Source organism: Arachis ipaensis, chromosome B1 (assembly GCF_059453495.1).
Source record: "Arachis ipaensis isolate K30076 ecotype BB chromosome B1, ASM5945349v1, whole genome shotgun sequence".
NCBI lineage: Eukaryota > Viridiplantae > Streptophyta > Magnoliopsida > Fabales > Fabaceae > Arachis > Arachis ipaensis.
This window is the reverse complement of record NC_142436.1, coordinates 139,381,059-139,403,761: the sequence shown is the minus strand read 5'-3', so window position 1 is coordinate 139,403,761 and position 22,703 is coordinate 139,381,059. Positions and strand designations below refer to the sequence as shown.

The 22,703-nt window shown below is 35.1% G+C and overlaps 1 protein-coding gene across 1 annotated transcript; it reads right to left on the bottom strand.

The window, feature by feature from the left end:
• Nucleotides 1-215: 215 nt before the first annotated feature.
• On the bottom strand, nt 216-2,643 carry SVR7 (pentatricopeptide (PPR) repeat-containing protein). The gene has a single exon (XM_016340288.3). The coding sequence runs from the start codon at nt 2,510-2,512 to the stop codon at nt 395-397; it is 2,118 nt and encodes a 705-aa protein (XP_016195774.1). The 5' UTR covers nt 2,513-2,643; the 3' UTR covers nt 216-394.
• Nucleotides 2,644-22,703: the final 20,060 nt, after the last annotated feature.

Here is a 22,703-nt window from a genome sequence, read left to right as displayed (position 1 = left end):
AGTAAAGACCACAACTACATTCTTATTATATATTAATAAATTTCAAGAGCATTAAAATGCTATTATCTTGGAGTAACTTTTCCAAAAGCTTAACATTGCAATTATCTTATATTTTATTTCAATATTTGGCAAGACTGCAAGACTCGCACACAGAAAATATGACAAAATTAATGTGACTTCCCTGAAAGAAATCATCCGACCATTACAACAGATAATTGACATCCGGATAGTGTCTTCATTACTCTATAAGGCATCCAATATAAACCAATTGTTATTTCCGAATCTAGTACAAAAATTTCGTCAAGAGACAAATGAAAACGCATATAAATTACATGGTTCATCATTCCCTGGAAAAACATTATAATATAAAAACGGAGAACATAAATTTCATGAATCATTCAGCAACTAATTCAGGCGAACCCTTAGATTTCAGCCATGATTTAGCTGCTTCCAGTGTAGTCAAAAACCAGCCAGCCTTATCGGGAGCTTCGTGGAATGGAGCATTCAGTTCCTTCAAATGTGATTCGAATACATTCGCCAAACCTTTATCTGAATACTTGTGCTTTCCATGCCCAGTGTTAATTCCAAGCAGAGGTGGAAGTTCCTCTCCAGATTCCAAAACATCAGACAAATCTTTTATCCAGACATGAAATGCGGTCAGCGCGGCTCCAAGTGAGAGACTCTTTACATGCAACGACCACTGAGTTTGAGTTTTGGACTGTATTTCTGTATATATCTCGAGTGTCAAGCCCAGGTCAAGAAGCTCGCAAGCTCGGTCCAACAAATCCAGGTTGACACAGAGATCAATAAGAGAATTGCAAATGGCCTTCTTTACCGCATCAATAACTGAATTGAACAGTTCTGATGCTTCACTTCTAAAATCTCCCTCCTTCTGTTCCACCAAATATCTTACCACAGACCCGATCTTTGGATTAGCTTTCTCCAGACAATTTGCTAGCTTCCCAAGTTCTTCTTTTGGTGTTTGGGTCATAACATTCAGAAGACAACCACAGAAGCGATCATCTGGAGTGAGTCCCAAATCTAATAGTTGATTGAATGTCTTCACAACGTCATCCGTACGCTTGGCTTTTCCATAGCACTGGACAAGTGATGTCAGCACAAAAATAGTAGGCTCAAATCCAGATTCAACCATTTCGTTGTACGTATTTTCAGCCTGTGAAACCATCCCACTGCAAGAATATATGGTAATCAAGGATGAGAAGGTCCAACTATCGGGATTGCAAGTCCCAGAACTTTTCATATCTTCGTAAACTTCAAATGCTTCATCTATGTAGCCAACATCAGCACACATAGCTAGAAGGGTATTATAAAGAAGTGTATTCATCTCCAGCCCACTTTCCCTCATTTCCTTATAGACAATGAGTGCATCTTCGCAGAATCGTGCTCTGCCATAGGCTCGTATGAGAGATGCATAGGTCGCCCAAGTTGGTGAAAATCCATTGCTAGTCATCTCTTTATATATACTCTTGGCCTGCCATGGCCTCTTAGCTCTCCCCATGGCATCCAACAGAGTGTTATAGATAACCATGTTAGGCTTAACGCCAAGAACCTTCATTTCTTCATAGACATTTAAACACCCATCGTAATTTTTGGCCACACCATACATTCTAATCAATGTTGCAAAAGTCACGGTATCAATTCGCCACTTCTCTGTTCTGGCACGGTCATAGAGGCTCAAAGCCATGTCAATATTACCAGCTCGTCCATAAGCATCAATCATGGCCGAGTATGTAACTTCGTCGGGCTCACACCCAAAGGTGGGCATCTTTTCAAACCACTCAACAGCCTTATCAGGCAGAGAACACATCCTAGCACAGCTAATTATAGTTGAGAATGTAACATTATCAGGTTTGACCCCTCTCTGAAGCATTTCATCAAACAGCTTCTCCGCTCCATCCAAATCCTTACACTTCCTAAACACTTTGAGGGTCACATTGTAAAGAATCACCTCCCTAGACGGTCTAATCTTATTCTGAAAGTATTTGAGAACAAGAGGTGCGGTTTGGGAACTCACCATGTTATTGAGAACAATTACACCGTCCTGCTCCAAAACCTTATCCCCCAAGCTCTTGAGAATTTCAGAGACATCATGCTCAGTGGGGTTGCACGAGTCCAAAGAGTTTGCAATTTTAACAAGATTAGTGTACCTTGTATTATAAGACTTCTTCCGAAGCTGTTTGGCTCGGGGGCTTTTGGGGTTGACCCACACGTAATTCTTGGAGGAAGACGAGGATTTTTCAATTGGGTCCTCAAATTTGGAAACTTTTTCAATGTCAGCGTCTTCGGCTAGCTTCAGAACCGATTCCTGCAGCGAGACGCAGTTGGCGTGGAGAAAAGTTCTTGATTGAGAAGGCGTTAGCGGAGTGGAGGGTGGTTGAAAGGAGGAAGCAAAGTTTCGGACTTTGTGGTTGAATTTGAATGAAGAAGACGAAGAACCGATCGACGGTGAGAGAGAGTGGAGGGAAGGGGAGGAGCAAACATGGTAAGCCATTTTCGCCACTCTGAGTTGCTCAATCCACACACCTTCACACTTCACAGAGCCTTATCGCGCAATGGCGAAAACGATACAGCGTAATTTACCATCTTATCCTTTCCGATATCATGTATCTCTTGTGAATGTGCGGGATGGAAATGTCAATTCGTCTTGCTGAAATAATATCTTTCTTTTTCCTTTCTATTTTTCTAATCCCCTTCAATTCTGCCTGCTTAAAAAATACAAAAATAAAGAGGAAGAAAAGAAAAAGGAACTAACGCAATACTAAATTCTAAACATTATTTTATTTTACTTTAATTTTTTTTATATTTGATACCCGGATTCATGTAGTTCAATTCATGCACAATGGTTTGTTGGTTATGATTTCATCTTTCAGCAACTAAAAACCATTGAATTTAAGAGAAAATGTACCGATACTTTAATCAATGTTGTGTGTTAGTTTTTTAAATAAAGTTTAATAAGTATAAAAAATTTCAATAAAAAAATTATATAAAACTGTAATTAATAATTTAAATATTTTTTATTGATATGTTTGTCACTAGCACAGGATTTTTTTTGTTTATAAAATAAAATAATTAATTATTTTTTCAGAAAAAATTTTTTAGCTTTAACTACGCGTATACGATTTTTTTTTTTTTTTTGTATTTAAGAACAAGTTTGCCGTACCCCGGCGAACTCTATAATTTATATAGAGTTCACCGCACCCCGTCATACTATATAAGTTGATGAGACCATTTTTTATTGTCATTTTCTTCATCTATTCTCTCTTTCAAATTTTTTCTGTTATTCTTTTCTGCCTTTTCGACATCCATAAAATTTAGTGTGGGCGATTTTCTCAATTCCAAGTTAGTAAATAAATAATGTATTTTGTTATCTTAAGTAGAATTCTTTGTTTTAGTGTTTACATGATAAAATTGTTAGGTGTAGATTCTTTATTGGTTAGAATAACAGATTTATTGTTTACATGTTAGTTAGTTAGATGTACTTTTAAGTGTTGTTATGTTGGGTAGATTATTTTACGTTACTGTTTTTTAGTATAGTTACTGTTTACTGTCTATAAACATATTAAAGAATATATAGGAAATCATGTTATTAGATAATTCAGTCAGAGCTATCAGATTGCGTTGTGAATTAGAAGGTATTTAGTGAAATAATCAATTAGGTTAAGTTAGACAAGAAAAAAACGTGAGCAATAAAATTTAAGGTTGAGTTAGTTATAAATTAATTAGTTACATGATGACGTCAGTTAAATAGAGTAAGCCTAAAATTAGTAGGTTTATAAGCTATTTTTCATTTAGTTTATTTTTTAATAATCTAGTGATTTTATTTTACTAGATTGTGTTTCGATGGAGCAGCAGTTATTGGGTTATGAGCATGAGATGTATAGATTGGATCATGTTGAGCACATCGCTGGGAGGTTTGATCGAGTGGTATGATTTGTTAACTTGTTTTTTTATTTTATTGTATTGAATAAAAAGTGAACTTGCTATTATATTTCTTCATGGTAACCTTTTTTGATTAAATTTATTTTTCATATGGTAGGCGTCTCAGATCTTGCGCATCAGTCGAAATTTGATGACACGGCCGCCGGAGCAGATTAGGCCATATATGAGACGAGCCGGGTTTGAGTACGTCGCCTATATGGTTGAGTTTGAACATAATTGGTCGCTTGCCTCGGTGTTGATAGAGAGGTAGATGCTTGAGTCCCATACATTTCATTTACCGTGCGGGGAGATGACGATCACCCTCTAAGACGTGGCCTATCAGTTGGGACTCAGGATTGACAGTGATCTTGTGAGTGGATACATAGGTGGGTGGGAGCAGCACCATCAGGGATGGACCATTGAGAAGCTATGCGAGCAGATTTTGGGTGTTGTTCCCGGTCCAGAGGACCATCGGAGAATACAGTGAACTTGCTGTTAATACTAAAAAAAAATCATATACACGTAATTAAAGCTGAAAAATCTTTTTTAAAAAATAATTAATTATTTTATTTTATAAACGAAAAAAATTCCACTAGCACAACATGCATCTCAATCTCTTTTTAATTTTTATTGGACACATTATACACTAAAATTATTGTTTCTCATACTTTATCATTTAATATAATATAGGGTAAATACCCTTTCCGGCCCCTGAACATTTTAAAGTGGGACATATCGTACCTTTATCATCCAGAAACCTCAACCGGATCCTCAACCAACGACATAAGTGAACGAATCGACCCCTATGACCGGTTGCTAACAGGTTGCCTGGATGACGTGTTAGGTGGAAGCTGAGTTGTCAACTGCATGTGCCACGTGTAAGTAGAATTTGTTGCAGGGACTCAAAACCCCCTCCCTGCAACTCAAACGGCGTCGTTGCATTGGGTTAATATTCCCCCTCACTTTCGAAGTACATTTACTGTAATCTCCCTCTTCTTTTCATTCATTCACTAAAAAGCCCTAACATTTCAACTTCCACCATTGTTTCCCTCCAGAACCTTTGCACGACGCTAGAACGAAAGTCTGGTATAATCGAATCTACGACGAACGTGTGCAGGGCATAGACGTTGACTGTGTGAGACGGCAGTGAAAGGTTAGTTCAGTTTTTCAATTTTCAGATTGTGTTAGTTGAGAATGTAGTTGTTTTCCATGCATGTCTATGCGGGGTGTGATGTGAGGAACTTTACGTTCGAGATGATTAGTATGATTAATGGATAAAGTGGTTAAGAATAAACACTGTTTTTAATTAGGGTTTGATAATGCTAGGGGTTGATAAACGTAGTGAGTAATTCGGGTAATGAAATTTGTATGTAGTGGTATTAGTGATGATAATATTGGTGGCATTGTTGTACATTACAGTAAAATTATTTTTAAATGTTACAGATGTCTGTGTTTGTGATCTCTGTATTTAACTATGGCGGAAAGCTTGTTAGAGCTAATGGTAAGCTACATTACTTAGACGGGAAGGTAGAGAAGTTTTCTCCAATGGATATTGATTTCGTAAACAAGAAGGACTTGGAGGAACTTTTCAAGAGTTTGGGGTACTTGACATACAAACAAATCTACTGGCACGACCCAACTGTTATTGAGTTCGAGGATGGTCTGCATGTGCTCTATGGTGATAAGGAGATCAACAACATGTGCGACTTCACTGTGAGGCATAATCTGAAGGAGTTCCACCTTTACTTTGAGCATGGAGTGGATATCCCTGATGTAACTGACGATGAGTCTGTGGAGGAGGAAATGGTATCTGAAGATGAGGATGTCTTGGCGGTGACAGATTCTTCAAAATCTTCTTCCTCCTCCTATGATTCATACGAGAGTGCTGAAGATGAAGCTTACAAGCCCCCTCCTCCTGAGTATGAAACTGAGAGTTCTGAGGAGTCTGTTGATGTACAAAATAAAAAGAAAAAAAATGGGAAGTCTTGTTCACCTAACACCATGGCAAAGAGAAGGGCCTCCATGAGATATACTGGTAAGAGGAGGATGAAACATGTTCTGAATAGAGAAATGAAAAGTGGGCCTAGCAGTGGAGATTCATGGTTGGGCCAAGGCCCAGGTAGTGGAGGCTGTGTTGGGCCAGATCTGGGTAATATGGAAGGCCCAGCTAGTGAGGAAAATGTGGGGCAGAAGGGGGTTGCAACTCAGGCTGGTGAGAAATTCGTTGATGGTGATGATATTGTTTATGAGTATGAGTCTGAGAGTTTTGTGACTCCAGTTTCATCTGATGATGAGAGGGTCCCTTCTGGTCCAGATTTTAATGAGGGCAAAACATTTGGAAAAGTGCAGTTTAGGCTAGGGATGCAGTTTGCAACTATAAAGCAATTTAAAAGAGCACTTAAGGATGTCTTTGTGCAAGATGGAAGGGATTGCATGTACCTAAAAAATGAGCCGGGGAGAGTTAGAGCAGCCTGTGCTGAGGAAGATTATCCTTGGCTAATTTTTGTGTCAAAGAACTCGGTTACCAAGTCTTTTGAGGTCAAGACATTTCACAGTGAGCATACATGTGGCCGGGATTATGGAAGCAACCTTGCTGATAAAAAATGGGTGGCTGAGAAATTGGGGCTGCGACTAAAAACGCAACCAAAGTTGACACCTAGGGAGGCAATGCAACATATGAAAGAAGACTATAATGTTCAACTGAATCGGAAGATGATTACACGAGCAATAAAGCAAGCTAGGGAGACTGTGTTGGGCAGTGAAGGGGCTCAATTTGGGAAGGTAAGGGACTATCTGAATGAGATACACAAGAGCAATCCTGGGAGCACAGCACATATGAACACCTTACCCCAACCACAAGGGCCAAACTTGTTTCAGAGATTGTATATCAGTTTTGATGCTTGCAAAAGAGGCTTTAAGAATGGGTGTAGGCCACTCATCGGGTTGGATGGATGTTTTCTGAAGGGTTACTATGGAGGCCAACTGCTTTCTGCAGTGACCCAAGATGCAAATAATCATCTCTTTGTGATCGCATTTGGTGTTACCAGGGTTGAGGATACTGATAATTGGAAATGGATTCTGACCTGCCTTCAGGAGGACTTCGGGGCAAGCATGCTCTTTGGATGGCATTTGATGTCTGATCAACAGAAAGTAAGTTTCATAATTACTAGCTAGCATTATGTATTGTTGAGTTTTCTGCTAGATTAAATGTGTGATATCATATTCTGCAGGGTCTTATAAGGGCAGTCCAAGAGGTGATGCTAAATGCATTTCATAGGAACTGTGTGCTGCATATGTGGAAAAACTGTGAAAAGAGGTTTAGGGACAAACAGGTTAAGGGTTGTGTTTGGGAAGAATCTAGGAGCACAACTCCAGTTTAGTTCAAGACTGCTATGGATAGATTGAAAACTGTGAGTAATGGAGCTTGGGAATACATGAGTAAGTTTGACCCTAAGGTATGGTGTAGGGCATTTTTCAGTCACTATCCTAAGAACGCTGCTGTGACAAACAACATGTGTGAGTCTTGGAATGCAGTCATTGTGGAGGCTAGGGAGAAACCAATCCTGAAACTGTGTGAGGAGCTACGGGTTCATGTTATGAACAAAATGGCTAGACACAAGAGGATCCTAGGGGCATATAAAGGAAAGCTGGCTCCAGTACAACAAATAAAATTAGACAAATAGATTAAGCCACAAAGTCACAAGTGGAATGCTCAATGGTGTGGTGACAATGACAGGGTTGTGTTTGAGGTATCCAAGAATACACACAAGCTGGGGGTTAACCTGAAAAATCAAACCTGCACATGTAACTTATGGCAACTCACAGGTTAGGTGTATGCATGTCAAATCAGTTTCAATTTTTTTGGCAATGTTGTTGAGCTATGGCAGATGTTATATTTGCTAAATTCTATTCTGTAGGTGTACCTTGTGTTCATGCTGTTGTAGCCATATCCAGAGTGAGGGTAAAATTAGCTGAAGACTTCGTGTCTTCATTTCTCACTATGGAGGCAATAAGGAATACATATGACATCTGTATCAACCATGTACCCAATGAAGAGTTTTGGAAACTAACTGACCAACTGAAGGCAGATCCACCAAAAATTGTGAGACCTGTTGGTAGACCAATTAAGAGGAGAAATGAATCAGCTACACCTCCAGCTCCAACTGATGGCAGCAAGGTTAGAAGGACCTTTCAGGTTACTTGTAGCAAATGCGGAGAGGCTGGCCACTACTTCAAAACATGTAAGGGAGCACCTAAAAACCCTAACTGGCAACCAAAAAGCAGGAGAAATAACAAAGTATGGAAGAATTTTCTCCATAATTTGGTTTTCTTTCTGCAGCCATGGAATACTACCAAAGTTAATTGAAATTTTAACTCATTGTTCAGGGTGGAACTTCTGGCCACACTCAGAACAAACCCATGCATCAGAGGCCGAACCCTACTTTAGAGGAAATTAGAGTTAGATATCTGAATTTTACTTTGCTATGCTTTTTGTTCTTTAAGTTTACTGGTGTCATTGGCTGTGTGTCTATTTAGAACTGAATGGTTTGCCATATTATTGTTTTACTCCTAGAATAGGCTAAGCTAAAGAAGCATAAGAAAAAGATGCCCAAGAGGCCACATGCTCCACAAGAGGAAATGCCAATTTCTCAATATGCCCCTTCAGTGGTAAATGTTATAGTATACTATGCAGTCTAACTTGTTTACTCTTTTTTTTTCTTACTAACTGGCTTATTTTGGGTGTTGTTGCATAGCAATCTCAAGGTGAACCAGCCCAGCCAAGTCCTGCACCACCAGCCCAGCCAAGTTCCAGACTCAGGCCCAAGCTGAAGACCTTTAGGCCACCAGGTCCTCTGTCTCCACAAACAGGCCACCAACCAGCATCTACACCAGAAAATCTTGAGGCCATCACCAAGAAAATAGTTGCTACATCAAGTGGAGGAACCTCTTCAGACTTATTGAAGTTCATTCCAACACCAAATTTCAGGCCACCAAAACAGACTTAGTTAACTAGGAATTTTAGACTATAAGGTAGCGTTTGGTGGAGAGACAGAGACGGAAAGACTGAGACTGAGAGACAGAGACTAAGAGACAGAAATTGAAATAAATCTCAGTATTCTGTTTGGTGCAAAATGTGAGACAGGAATTGAAACAAGAATGAAACTCTAATTTAATTTGCACAAAGGATAAAATTGGAATTAATTAATTGAAATGAAAGTATTTTAGGTATAAAATGTTATTAAAGTTTCAGTCTCCATCTCTAAAAATTTCAGTCCCCTGTGTCCCTACTTTTTGGAGGTACTGAAATACTGAAATTTTAAAGACAGAGACAGAAATTTTAGTACCAGTCTCTGAACTAACAAACATGATACTGAGTCTCAGTCTCTCAGTCTCTGTCTTAGTACCTCAAAACAAACGCTACCTAAGACTTATCTGTTTGTCTTGTTGTTTATGTTTTTTGGCTGCTGCACCAGAATTCTGAAAACTGCATATGTTTAAGGATATATTTTTTGGAAAACTACTTGGACTCACATAGTGTGTGATGTAAGACCCAGAACTTTTGAAAAGTCTTATTATGATCAAGTCTCAAATCATATAGTTATTTATAGCCTTAATTCCAGAGATTATTTTATTAAAGATAATTAAGGCAAGTTTTGATTTATTGAACTTGAGATAAGTTATGATTATTATCCAATTTTATAATTATTGGATTATTTTCTATATTTAAGGTATAAGACTGGTAGTTATGAAATAATAAGGATTTTATATGATTTGGACTAGATAAGTAATATTTTAAATATTAATACTGCTACTTTGGAAAAATAAAGGGGTTTAATTATATTATTTCTAATTATTTTGATTTGGGCATTTTATGGAAAATAATTTGTGAAATTGATGAGTAAATAGTATTTTCTATATATAATTAGTGTTGGATTTAATTTGGTTTTCAATTATTATATTATTCCCAATTTCATGTGAAATTACCCAATCACCCCTAACCCTAAGTTTCAAAATAAAACCCTAGCTCCCTCAAACCCACGCAGCCGCAGCTGCTGCCCCTCTCTGCCCTAAACACACACACCCAGACATATGAAGAAGGAAGGAAACAGAATTTGAGAAAGAAGAGGGAGGCGGCGCGGTGGGTGCCACTGCCACTGTCGCCGCCGTCTCTAACAGAGGGAGAGAAAGGAATGCCGTCGCACATCCAAGGGTGGAGATTGAGAGAGAGTTCACCGCGCCGCCATCGCCCTCACCGCATCGCGCCGCTACGGCGGTCCACGCGTCCTTGTCATCGCCAGGGGAAAGCTAGCGCTGCTGGGCCTCCTCATCGATCTGCCTGTCACGTTGGAGGCGCGAACCATGGACGCCGCTGAGGGAGAAGACGCGAGGTTGGTGGAGCCGCACCCAGTTCCAGTCGCGCCGCCGTCTCTGCGCCGTCGCAGAGCAGATCTAAGACGAGGGAGAGGACCGCGATGGGGGGAAAGAGTCGCGCCACCCAGTCGTCGGTCACTGCCGCCGAAAGGCCATCGCTGCTGCCTCTGTCTTCCCACCGCAGATGCCTTCGGTGCTGCCACTAGAAGGTCGCCGGAGTTAGTTAGAACTGCCGATCTGATTCTATTTTGTTTCGGTGGATGCCGGGATCACCATTCTAGGGTTGCTGTCGTTGTTAGGGTTGTCGGGAAGAGGAACCCGTCTGGGAGAGAGAAAATGGGGAGGTTGTCGCCGCGAGTGTCGCTGTCAGAAAAGGAGGGAATCGCGCCGCCGTGCCTGACCGCCGGAAAAATGCCACTGCCGCCATCAGAAAACTTTGTTGGTAAGGGTTTTAAGTTGGTTCTCCTTTCCATTGAGTTTCTGGGAACCTCATTGTCACTGCATGTTATTCAGGTCACCGCTGTCGCTTGAGGTGGCTGCCGGGCTGCCGCCAAACCGGTTCAGAGACCATTGCTGTTTCGGTTCAGCCGCTCTTTCTTTAGTTCGGTAAGCGTTTCGATTTGAAAGTCCTTTGGTTACCGTTCTGTTATCATACACTGAGGTTTGTGGCGTTAATTGCTATAAGATTGAGCTTCGGTTGTTATATGTTGCGATTAGTGTTGCTACGGTTATATGCGAAAGTGGCTGGGAGCTGAGGTTTTGGTTGCCGTCAGTTCGGGTTGAGGCGGAAAGGACTTGATGAGGAGTTTGGGTTATGGAATTGCGTTTCGAGGTAGGGGCGCTTTCTAAAAACTATGTTTTAAGTATTGGAATTATTACATATGGATACTGTTGTGAGATATTGTGTATTTGGTGATTGTATCTGCCTTATGTGTTATTTGATTGACTCGACTGATTATGGATGTTGGTTTGGTTGAATTGTTGTGCGGCTTTGTGAAATGTAATATTTTGAAGTGATTCTTTAAAGATTTGAAATCTGAGTTTAATCCGTTGAGGATTGATTTGATTTGAGTCAATTATTTGATGATGTGAAAAGTCGAATGCACTTTTGAATTCAGCCTGGTTTACTTTAATTGACTTGATCTTGGACAAATGATTTGTTACTGAACCATTTCTTTAAAGCTTTGGAAATGAGTTAATTCGGTTGATAATGAGTTGATTTTGAAATGGTTTTCTTGAGATATGCCACTGAGGCGACTGTTGGATTTAGCTTGGTTTGAATTGATTTCTGGTTTTGAGCTGTTGAAAAGGAATGAGAAACGGTTTAGCTGGGACCCGAACTGGGTGGCAAAAGTCCAAGTTTTAGGGGAGGTGCTGCCGAAATTTCTACAAAATCCAAGTCTTGTTTGAAATGTTATTTAAAAAGGATTGGATTTGAGAAGTTGTATTATTTGATTTATTAAAGAATATTTATATTTTCAAGTTTAATTTATTTAGTGAACCTTATGCCTTGAGTTTGACTTATTTAGAAATGAACTATTTTTACCGTTTGAATCATTGAAGGAAAGAATGATGCTCTAATACTGATTTCAATATAAAAATGAGCTTTTAGTGATTTCAAAGGAATCTAGACTTTTGATTGAGCAATTAAGTTTGAGGCATTTTGGAAGAGTTAGAAAAATGGGTTCCAAAAAGAAACCTGAAAGTAGTTTGATTTAAATGAACCAGTTCCTTTTCAAATGAGTTGATTTTTGGACCGGGTTGGAACTTGTTATTTTGTATGGTCGGTTTCATAATAAATTCAGTTTTATTTACTTAAACCGAGAATCCATGATTTGAGTTTCAATGAATTTTAAGGAATTGATATAGGTTGACCTTCCCTAAAGACTTGGGACTCTGCCGAGAAGCTTTTATTATAAAATCCCATTGTTGGACGGGTGGTTTTGAATACTTTGAAATAAATCCTTAACTTGTCATGGTTCTGGAAGTTTTGGAAAGAGAATGCCGAAAGTGGCTTTGTTTTAAACAGGGAACTCACTTTGAGTAAATTTGGCTTATGAGCCTGAGATGATTTGAGAAATGAGATCTTTAAAGCCAAGGCTGAAAAGAGTTGAAATTTGATTTCAAAGTGAAATAATTTGGGAAAAAGTGATTTATGGCTTAAATGCCGATTTTATGAATTGATGATGTTGAATGTGGAAGTGCTGTTTTGTTGTGAGCCAGAATGGCTGTGTATGATTATATATGGTTGGTTCTGGATTGAACCGTGAGCCGGAATGGCTGTGTATGATATGAATATTGGCTGGTTCTGGACTGAACCGTGAGCCGGATGGCTGAGATGGATGTTGATCCATGGATAAGATTGAATGCATGTTTATGCTGAATCATTGATAAATGTGAATGTTGCACTTCCACTATCGGAGATAAGAGTTTCCCTGGGAGAAAGCAGTGGCTAGCCACCACGTGCTCCAGGTTGAGATCCGAAGCTCTTTTGACCCTATGTCGTAAGTGTGGCCGGGCACTGTGAAAGTCTCGGATGAGCTCGCCCCCGTAAATATTCGCCAGTGAAGGTGATGGATATGGATCATGATTATGATCAAGTTTATGATGAGTATAACTCGAGTTGGGGATGCGCGACAGAGGGACAGTCCAATGGTTAGCTACCAGGACTTGTCGGGTTGGCTCTATAACCGACAGATGATATCATCAGCCACTATGGACAGGCATGCATCATACGCATCTATGTGACATTGTTTGGGTGTGCATATTATACTTGGTTTGCCTATGTGATTAATTGCTAATTGTTCTACTTGTAATAACTGTTTGTTTGTGCTTGCATCTTCTTAATTGTGTTTGCTACTGGGACTCAGTTGGACTGTGGTGATTGGTTGATGGTTGGATTGTTTGGGCCTAGGGCCGTGGTTGGAATGAGATGAACCGATGGTTGATTTCAGTTTTGTGTTTCTGGTTTGGAATAAAATATGAAGGCTATTTTGTTTCAGCATAGATAAACTGTTTTGAAAGGCTTTTGAGTCTTTGAGAATTGAATGGTTCCTCTTTTAGAAAAGATTTCCGACTTTACTTTCATTGTAAATCGTTGTTTTTGAAAAGAGGCATGAGACGGTTATCAATCACTGGTGCGGTTATCTTCATGTATCCTATTACAATAATTCCTAAAAACCCTCTATTGAGAACCCTTTCGAGGATGATGTTCTTACCCCCCCTACATTTTTCCCTTTCAGGATATGGGCGCAGAAGTTACGAAGAGTTTATTTAGTTATTGTTGAGATGCTCTGTATTGCTTTAGATTATTATTTGTACCCTCGCCTTTATCTTGAGATAATCTGTAAGAGGGATAGGAATTGTATTGTCTAATGCTTGTAATATTATTTATATATATATGTGTGTATATATATGGATGTACTTTTATGAGCTTTTGTAAGTTGTATGGTATTCTGTGAATGTACGTTATCGAATGAAACTATTCTTTTTGGGAACGGTATTGCGATTTAAAGTTTTAAACAGGCTCATATTTTAGTATTAAATAATATAAGTGTCGTCGTAATGTCCGAACTATCAGAGTCGCACAGCCGGAAGCGTGAGCTTTGGTAGTTAGGGTGTTACATGTGAGTTTTATTTTGTAAACTTTGTCTGGTGTACCTTCTGTGTTACCTTATGAAAACTTTGCCTCACATGGCTTGTGAACTGCATATTCCAAATCTTGGATTTGTGATATAACAATGTATAATCCTTGTGTAAATGTGCATTTTTACTATGTTTTCAGTTTGGTTTAACCATGATTTTGTCAATCAATTACACACAAATCATGAAATGCAGAAAATACTCATAACTGACTAAACAAACTCTATTAATCCAGAAACATAGTTTATTACAATTTCATATTCTTTTCTTTCACTACATCCAGACATTGCCCCATTACAAAATACTGAATTTACAATGTCAAAGGCATATTAACATTATGCAGTTGTTACTATACTACATCCCTTTCCTATTACAATGCCCAGCAAAATCAACCCAAACACTTTCCATCTGCTAAGAGCACCACTGTTCTTCTCATCGCTTTTGACCTCATCCATCTTCTTCTCTATCTCTGCAATTCTTTCTTCCATCTTTTTTGTTTGGTCCGATACTCCATCTTGTACCACCTCATCAATACAAAAAGAGGCAACATACTCATCTAGCCAGGCAAAGTATTTGCAATGTCCTGTGTTGTTCTACATCAAACATGCCTACTGTTCAACTCCAACAAGTTACCAAAATAACGCAGCAACCCAAACAAAAACGATTTTCAAAAAATTTACCTTAAAATAGGAACAACCAAAGATAAGCCTCCTAGGGTTTTTTGAAATTCCAGATTCAAACAAAATGGCGTATGATCCGCAATTGCAGACTGGAGGAACAAATTTCTTCTTCATCCTTCTCGACGCTCCTTCCAGAATGCTTCCATCGGCACTCATTCCACTGCCCCAACTCTCGCCACCCTACCGCATCTTTTCTCGCGACTGAATGAGGCACCAGAATTTGCAGTTGCCATGCCCACCGTTGCAGGTCCTCTCACATAGCCAGAAGATGCAAACCCTAAATCTTTTCAATCATTCAAGAATGGGGGAATATTAACCCAATGCAACGACGCCGTTTGAGTTGCAAGGAGGGGATTTTGAGTCCCTGCAACAAATTCTACTTACACATGGCACATACAGTTGACAACTCAGCCTCCACCTGACACGTCATCTAGGCAACCTGTTAGCAACCGGTCACAGGGGTCGATTCGTTCACTTATGTCATTGGTTGAAGATCCGGTTGAGATTTCTGGATGATAAAGGTGCGATATGTCCCACTTTAAAATGTTCAGGGGCCAGAAATGATATTTACCTTATAATATAATCCGATTTCTCATCTAATATAATATAATCTGATCGAAGAGAGTTGACATCCTGCTCTACAATTGGTAGAATATGGTTTGGGTGTCAAAACAATTCTATCTACTTATTTTACACTTTTAATATCTAATGAGTAAAATAAAGATTTAAACCTAATTTTTTATTTTTTTTGGCACAAATATTTAGTATCACTAAACTAGTAATTCAATTTGCTAATCATATATAAATAACTAGCAACAGGTCTGCGCATATGTGCGGGTGGGTGATTGAGTTTGTAAAATTAATAACAAAAATATAAAAAGAATACATAAAAATTGGATAAGGATATGTTTTTTGTATACATTTATTGAGTTTAGAAATATGATCACAATGATGTAACTAATAATTCTAAATCGTGTATTGATTAAACATGCTTAATTCAATAATTGTATGAATTGAGTCATCAAAATTTGTAATTGAGAGTTTAGGTAGTATAAGTACTATATTGTATTCATTTTTTAAATGTGCAAGCTTTCTATCTCCTAAATCAAGGATTCATTATACATATTTTTTTGTTTTATCACGCTTTCATCTTCTATTGAAGACCTTAATCTCATATTCTGAATTAAAGTTAATAACTTATATTCATACCATAGATAAAAGGAATCAATTGATGCATTAACAATCTCTTATCTAGATCCATTTGTTATCACGAAAAGAATTTGAACATATGATAATGTAACGTAATACTTAGGGGTGTTCATGGATCGGATTCGATTCGCATATCTGCGGCATTTATCCGAATCCGATCTGAAAATTGCGGATATGGATCCGATCGGCAAGGCTATCGGATCAGATCCGCACACTAATAGAATCGGATTGCAGATTTTATGTAGGTATTCGCATATCCGCTTATCTACAAAAATAAATAAATAAATAAGTAAATATTATTTTTATGTTTTATTTCAACTAAAAGTTATCATATATGTCACATTATTTTATTTTTATTATTTAAGAAAAATATGTTTAATATTATTTTAAAAGTAAACATGTTTAAAAGAGTAAAAAAAGAGATTTTATTGATTTTTTAAAATAAAATAAGATTTTAAAAAGTATTTTTATGTTTTACGGATATATCCGATATCTGATCCGATCTGCAAATGTGCAAATCGGTCGGATCTAAGCTAAAAAATTGCGGATATTGGATCTGATCTGATCCGATGATTTTAATGCGGATCGAATCGAGATTTTGGCTATATCCGATCCAATTCGATCCGCGTTCACCACTAGTAACACTTATTTAAATAATTTGATTTTGTATTTGTGAAATTTTTGAAGATATCATTTTGATCAGACTTAGGCTTAGTTTGGTAAAACTTTTTGAAGAGATACTTCTACTTTTCAAAAGTATAAGCACCTCGTTTTGCGTTTGACAAAAGATCATGTGTTTATACTTGTGATTTTTAGAAGTTAGAGATACTTTTAAAAGATAACTTTTTTAAAATTTGTAACATCTATAAATTTTTTTAATATAGTAATTATTGAATATATAAGCATTAGTTTTGTATAAATTTTAAAGACAATACAATAATATAACTATCATCAATATAAAATTTTAGATCTTCAAATGTATCAACTAAACTTTTTAAATAATTAACATTCTCTTCAACTTAGCTTTAAGGATAATATTATACTTTATAAAGTAAACAAACTATTAAAATGGATATTATTTGTAAAAAGTGATCATAATTTATACTAAGAGTCTAAGATCACAAATAAATACTCCAAAGTTTAAATGGTAAAAACATTGATAAATAAAATTCTAAAATTAAAATAATAGAATGTATAGTATAATGGTCTAAAAATTTGATGAAATATCTTTATATTTGATTGTGCTTTTATATTATTTTTTATTTTCATAGAAAATACTCAAAATAATAATAAAGACCTTCTTAATTTTTAATTTTACCACTCCAATCTACTACTACACCTAACTTTCAGTACTAAACTAAATTGTCTTTAAAAATAAAAATATATATATATATATTCAATAATTACAAAATTAAAAAAAAAATTTAATTTCAATTTTTGAATATGATTCGTATCATAAATAAATACTAAATAAAAAATTTTATAATCACTAATATATCTACATAAAGAATAATATATTTGAAAATATAAAAGTAATTAAATTCCTTTTTTGCTATACTTTTATTTTTAATTAAAACAGACAATAAAAGTTCATAAATCCAAATTGAAGGTTAGCAATAGAAGCATAATAAAATTTAAATTCGTATTTAAAACATTACATCATACTCAAAAAATAAATTATCTCTTACAATTCAATACTCTATACAACTTAAATAAATTATTTCTTGGATGATCCTTTCACGTTAAAAGCAAAATTTCTTGGTACTTAGCAGCAGACAATCATTTTTATATTATAATCCCTCTTTTAGTACTTAACTCCCATCCCATCCGAAGAAATTTTCATGCCCTAAACTGTTTAAGCTGTGATGTTGATGGTTTGATGAACCAGAAGGAATTAAGAGAGGGAGAAAAATAAGTTCTTCTCATTGTTGGAGAGAATGAAAAATCCCCTTAAAAAATATTTGTTGAGTTATTTCACCTTATATACTATGTACTTTTTATGTACTCTCACTAAAAAATAATCACAATGATAAACCTATTATTGATAAAGAAATAATCTAAGTAATACCACCCACATCATATGTTGAAAAACTAGTATATCACACATTATCTTAACATACTTCTTAAATGAAATCTACTAAAATTTATTTTTGCAAAAATAAAAAATAAAAAATAAAATCTTTGTAAAAAGTAAAAGTCAATAAATTATAAAAAATAAAATTATTTCAAGATATAAAATTTGGATTTAATTACGAAATAAAAGAACTACTCATTCTATACTATGTCCATCACCTTGCACAATATGAAAAAAATAAAAAAATTATTGTTTATCTAAACAATTATTAAAAACTAAGTACATTTATTGATTATAAAAAGTTGTAACTATTATAAGGATTTAAAGTAAAAGATATATGTGTAAAATTGAAATTATTTTAAGTAATTTTAGAAAGATATAAGTTAAAATTTAAATATATTTGACTATATAATGGAATTTTTATTTAATTTTGATGTTCTCTAATAAGATACCATTCTATTAAATCAATTACTTCGCATATTAATTTTCAATAAGAAATATAATGATTTTCTTAAATGAAAAACCTACCGACACAATATATGTCTTTGTTCGAAAAAAATTTTTCTAATCCAAAATAATACATAACTACTAAAAAAATGGCATACTAAATATTATCTACTTGAAATTGGTGATGATAATAATGGGCTATAGAAAAAGTTCACTTCCACTCTTTTTTTTCTCAAAATTCCATCTGATAATAAGCGATATTGTATTAATTTTTTGGGTTAAGTATTGTTTTCGTCCCTAACGTCTTGGGTCAAAATTAAAATCGTCTTCGACTTTTTTTCATTATTAAAATTATCCTCAACGTTCAAAAACGTTTTAAAATCATCCTTTTTACCAATTTTATTTTTTTTATTACCAAACTATCCCTCATTAAAAAATTATAAAATAAAATAAATATAAAATAAATAAATAAAAAAGAAAGGGATATAGAGAGAAACGGGAGGAGAGAAAGAAGGGGGTTGGGGCGCGAGAAGGGGGGTGGGGGGAGGGAGGGAAGGGAAGCCGCACCACCGCCCCGCTGCCGCACCGCCGCCCCGCCGCCTGTGATCCGCCACTATTCCTCCTCCTCGCCCTCATTGTCCGCTTCTTCTTCTTCTTCTTCTGTGAACTGAATTTTTGTTGTAGAATTTTTGAATTTTTTGTAAAATTTGTTATGGAATATCTATAATTTAATTTTTTGTGATTTGGCTTAAATTTAGAATATTGTTGTTGCTGAATTTGTTGATTATTGTTTAAAGTTCATGTTGCTTGAATTTCTTTAAAAGAAGATGAAGAAGCAGAGCAAGAATAAAAGAGGAAGAATTTTAGTTTTGAAGTTTGTTGATGGTTCTGAGTTTTGATTATTCTGATTTTTTTAGTTCTGATTTTCTGAGTTATGATTTTCTGAGGTGGGGGTGGTAATGGGTTCTGGTGTTGATGATGATAGTGGGGGTGGTGGTGGGTTCTGTTTTGAGTTTTGTTGTTCTTTTTCTGATGATGATGATGATAATGACCATGATGATAATGGTGGTGGTGGTGGTGGGTTCTTGTTCTATCTTGGACTTCTGGTTGATTTTGGTTGATTTTGGAGAAAGTTCTGATGATGGTGATGATGACCATGATGATACTGCTGGTGGTGGTGGTGGTTCGCGTTAGATGTAGGCTTCTGTTCTGGCAGTGGAGGTGGTGGGGTGAGGAAGGTGAAGAGGAGAATGATGATGATGATGAGGGTATTTTGGTCCAAGAATTTGGGAAAGGATTATTGTAAAGCGTTTTTGAACGTTGGGGATGATTTTAATAACGAAAAAAGGTCGGGGACGAATTTGATTTTCGCCCCTTACCTTAGGGACGATTTTAGTACTTAACCCTAATTTTTTCAATCCACTAACCTTGTGCTTGTATTCGACTTGAAGACAGAACAAATTAAATAATAAGAATAAAGTATTATTTTTATTTCTAACGTTTTGAATAAATCTTTTTTTTTTCTGTTCTAATATTAATTAGTAATTTATCACTTGAATTATAATCATGCAATAGTTATTTTTAAATGAAAAAGGCTAAATCTTTCTTCTGTTTTTGTAATTGAAGAAATAAAAATAAAAATTATCAAATAAATTAATAGAATTAAGAATTCTATAATACTTATGGAAGCTATTTCTCTTAGGGTAAGAACCATTTAATTACAAATTCTTCTAAGTTTGCCTTCAAATTGTGAATTAATTAGGATAAAGAATGTCACTTTTATCAATATAAGGATGTTGAACCTTTTACAAATAACAGATTAGATTCTACTCTTTTAAACTCAATTTCACCTCACTTATTTTATGTACAGAGTAAGATATAAACTTTCTTTTATGCATCAAACAAATATTATATAACAACATAACTTATCATGTTCATCCACTTTATATACTAAAGAAAAATAAAAATAAAACACTAAGCAAAAAGAAAGAAAAAAAACACTAAGCTATTGCAAGAAAAAATAATAAAAATTTTGGATGCAATTAATTTAATTACTCTCACAAAGAAAAAGTGTTACAACAAAAATATTAAAGAATGTTTAAAAGAAAGTGTCAAAACAAAAAAATGAGTGAAATATTTTTCATGAATATTAAATATCTTATCTCTTTAAAATAGCCAAATACTCCTTAGAGTATCTTATCTCTTTAAAAAATAAAAATTTAACGGATACACACATATATATCCTAAATGATAAAAAAATTAGAGTCATTACAATACAATAAAATGATTTCAAATCAAATATATATATAAATGATGGATGAAAATGGCTAAACTTAGCCATAAAGTATCATGTGTTGTAAGTAAATGTTACTCAAACAAACACACTTACATTTCTTTTATAAGAGAAAAAAAAAAGAGATAAAACACATGCAAATACATATATATATATATATACAAAATCTATGCGATAGATATCATTACACTTATATCTAATCACTCAATATAGTAACTTATTTTACCCAAGATGAAACCAAACTAATCCCATTCTTTTCTATTATTCTATCCACCAAACATGAAAAATCTACAAAACACTAAGTAAAATATAAGGGACAGTCATATTTATTTTAAATTATAGATATCAAACATTTATTACAGTTATAAGAAAAAGAAAAAATTATTACTCAATAAAACAAAAAAAAATTAATTGGTCATCATTAAGTGTAATCAAACAATTCATTACCAATCTTCAACACAAAAATGTTGAGGCATAAAAGCGAGTAACAATCCTTATTATAAGATCACATGTAAATATAAGCAGCAATCTCGTTGTTACCAGCTGAGAAAAAAAAGATGCAGGAAGGCATGGAATTTTGATTTTCAAAGAAATAATTCCACAAAAGAAGAAACAACAGTATAATTAGTAGTCAAAATAATAAAAGTTCTATGAAAGAATTATCTACTTTGATCACTTGAACTATGCTATGTCATATAGAATTCGGCAAATTTATACACATTTTTTCTAAGATCAAGAAATCTTTAAATAAAGTGAATTAATTATAAAGACAAATATATCAAATTTTACGAAACTCAAGTAAGATAGATGCACAAAAAATAGGGAATTTTTAAGCCATTTTAAATTTTCTTTACACAACATAAATTAATTAAAAAATAAATTTCGCAAATGTTCAATCACCTCCGCTAGTAATTTCAAATCTAAAAATATTTTGTTTCTACTCCATCAAGCTTCATTTGGAACAAAAACATGGTACAACATATTTTAGCAACACAATAGAAAAACATTCAACAATAAATGATTGAAGAAAATCCTAACGATGGCAACTTTGATTTAATTGTTCTTGAGGTAAAACAAAAGTTTTTCATCACAAATATATTATCATTGAACCTTCAAGAGCTTTAGATTCTACAAAAACTTCTACAAGTGTAATAAACCATTAAAAATTTTGGAATCTTCACAAATGACAATGCTTACCATGCATGTAAATTGTTCTAGACAAAGATTTGCTAAGCATATAGTATGCATCAATCACCCTTGCAAATTGCTCAACAGTGAAATCCCTTTCTTTCAAAACAAATGATAGGATTAAACAAAAATATTAGCTTCTCCTATAACTCATTCAAATACACAAACTTTCAAACGATTTACCAAAGAGTAAAGAGGCAAAGCAAAAAAGTGCAAAGAAAAATATCAAAAAAAGTTATCCCAACAAACCGACCTAAGAATGTACTAAATCAGAATGAAATTTATTTTGCCAATCTTTATATTTGCCATCCAAATTCACACCATCTATATCATACTTCTCACCCTGTTTAAAAATTTGGGGGCAAAAAGAAAACACCTCTTAATTTTAATTATTAGCTGAGAAAAAATTATGATAGCATTATCATTAATTTAAAAGGTACCAATCCTATTAATTTTTGGACATAATCATCAATTTTACATAAATTTTGCTCCAAATATTAGTAGAACTCAATCCATATCAATCACAGAAAAATGACAAATTCAACTCAATCCATTTTGGCCTATGATTAACACCCAAAAGGGAAGGTGTTTTGAAAAAAGCGTTTTTTAAAAAATAAAATGTAGTTTTGTTTTGAGTATACCTTGTTTTGTTTAAATCTTTCATGTCTTCATTGCTGATGTTAGTCCTGCATATCCTCCATTAGGCCTCGACCACTTCCATCCATCAACCAAAGGTCCATTCTTGTCAACTGATCATAAAGCAAGCAAGTATCATTAAATTGCAGCTAAATGGTAAGCAAAGGTGACACAATGAAATATACAACACTACCACAATAAAAATACTTCTCCGACAAAATAA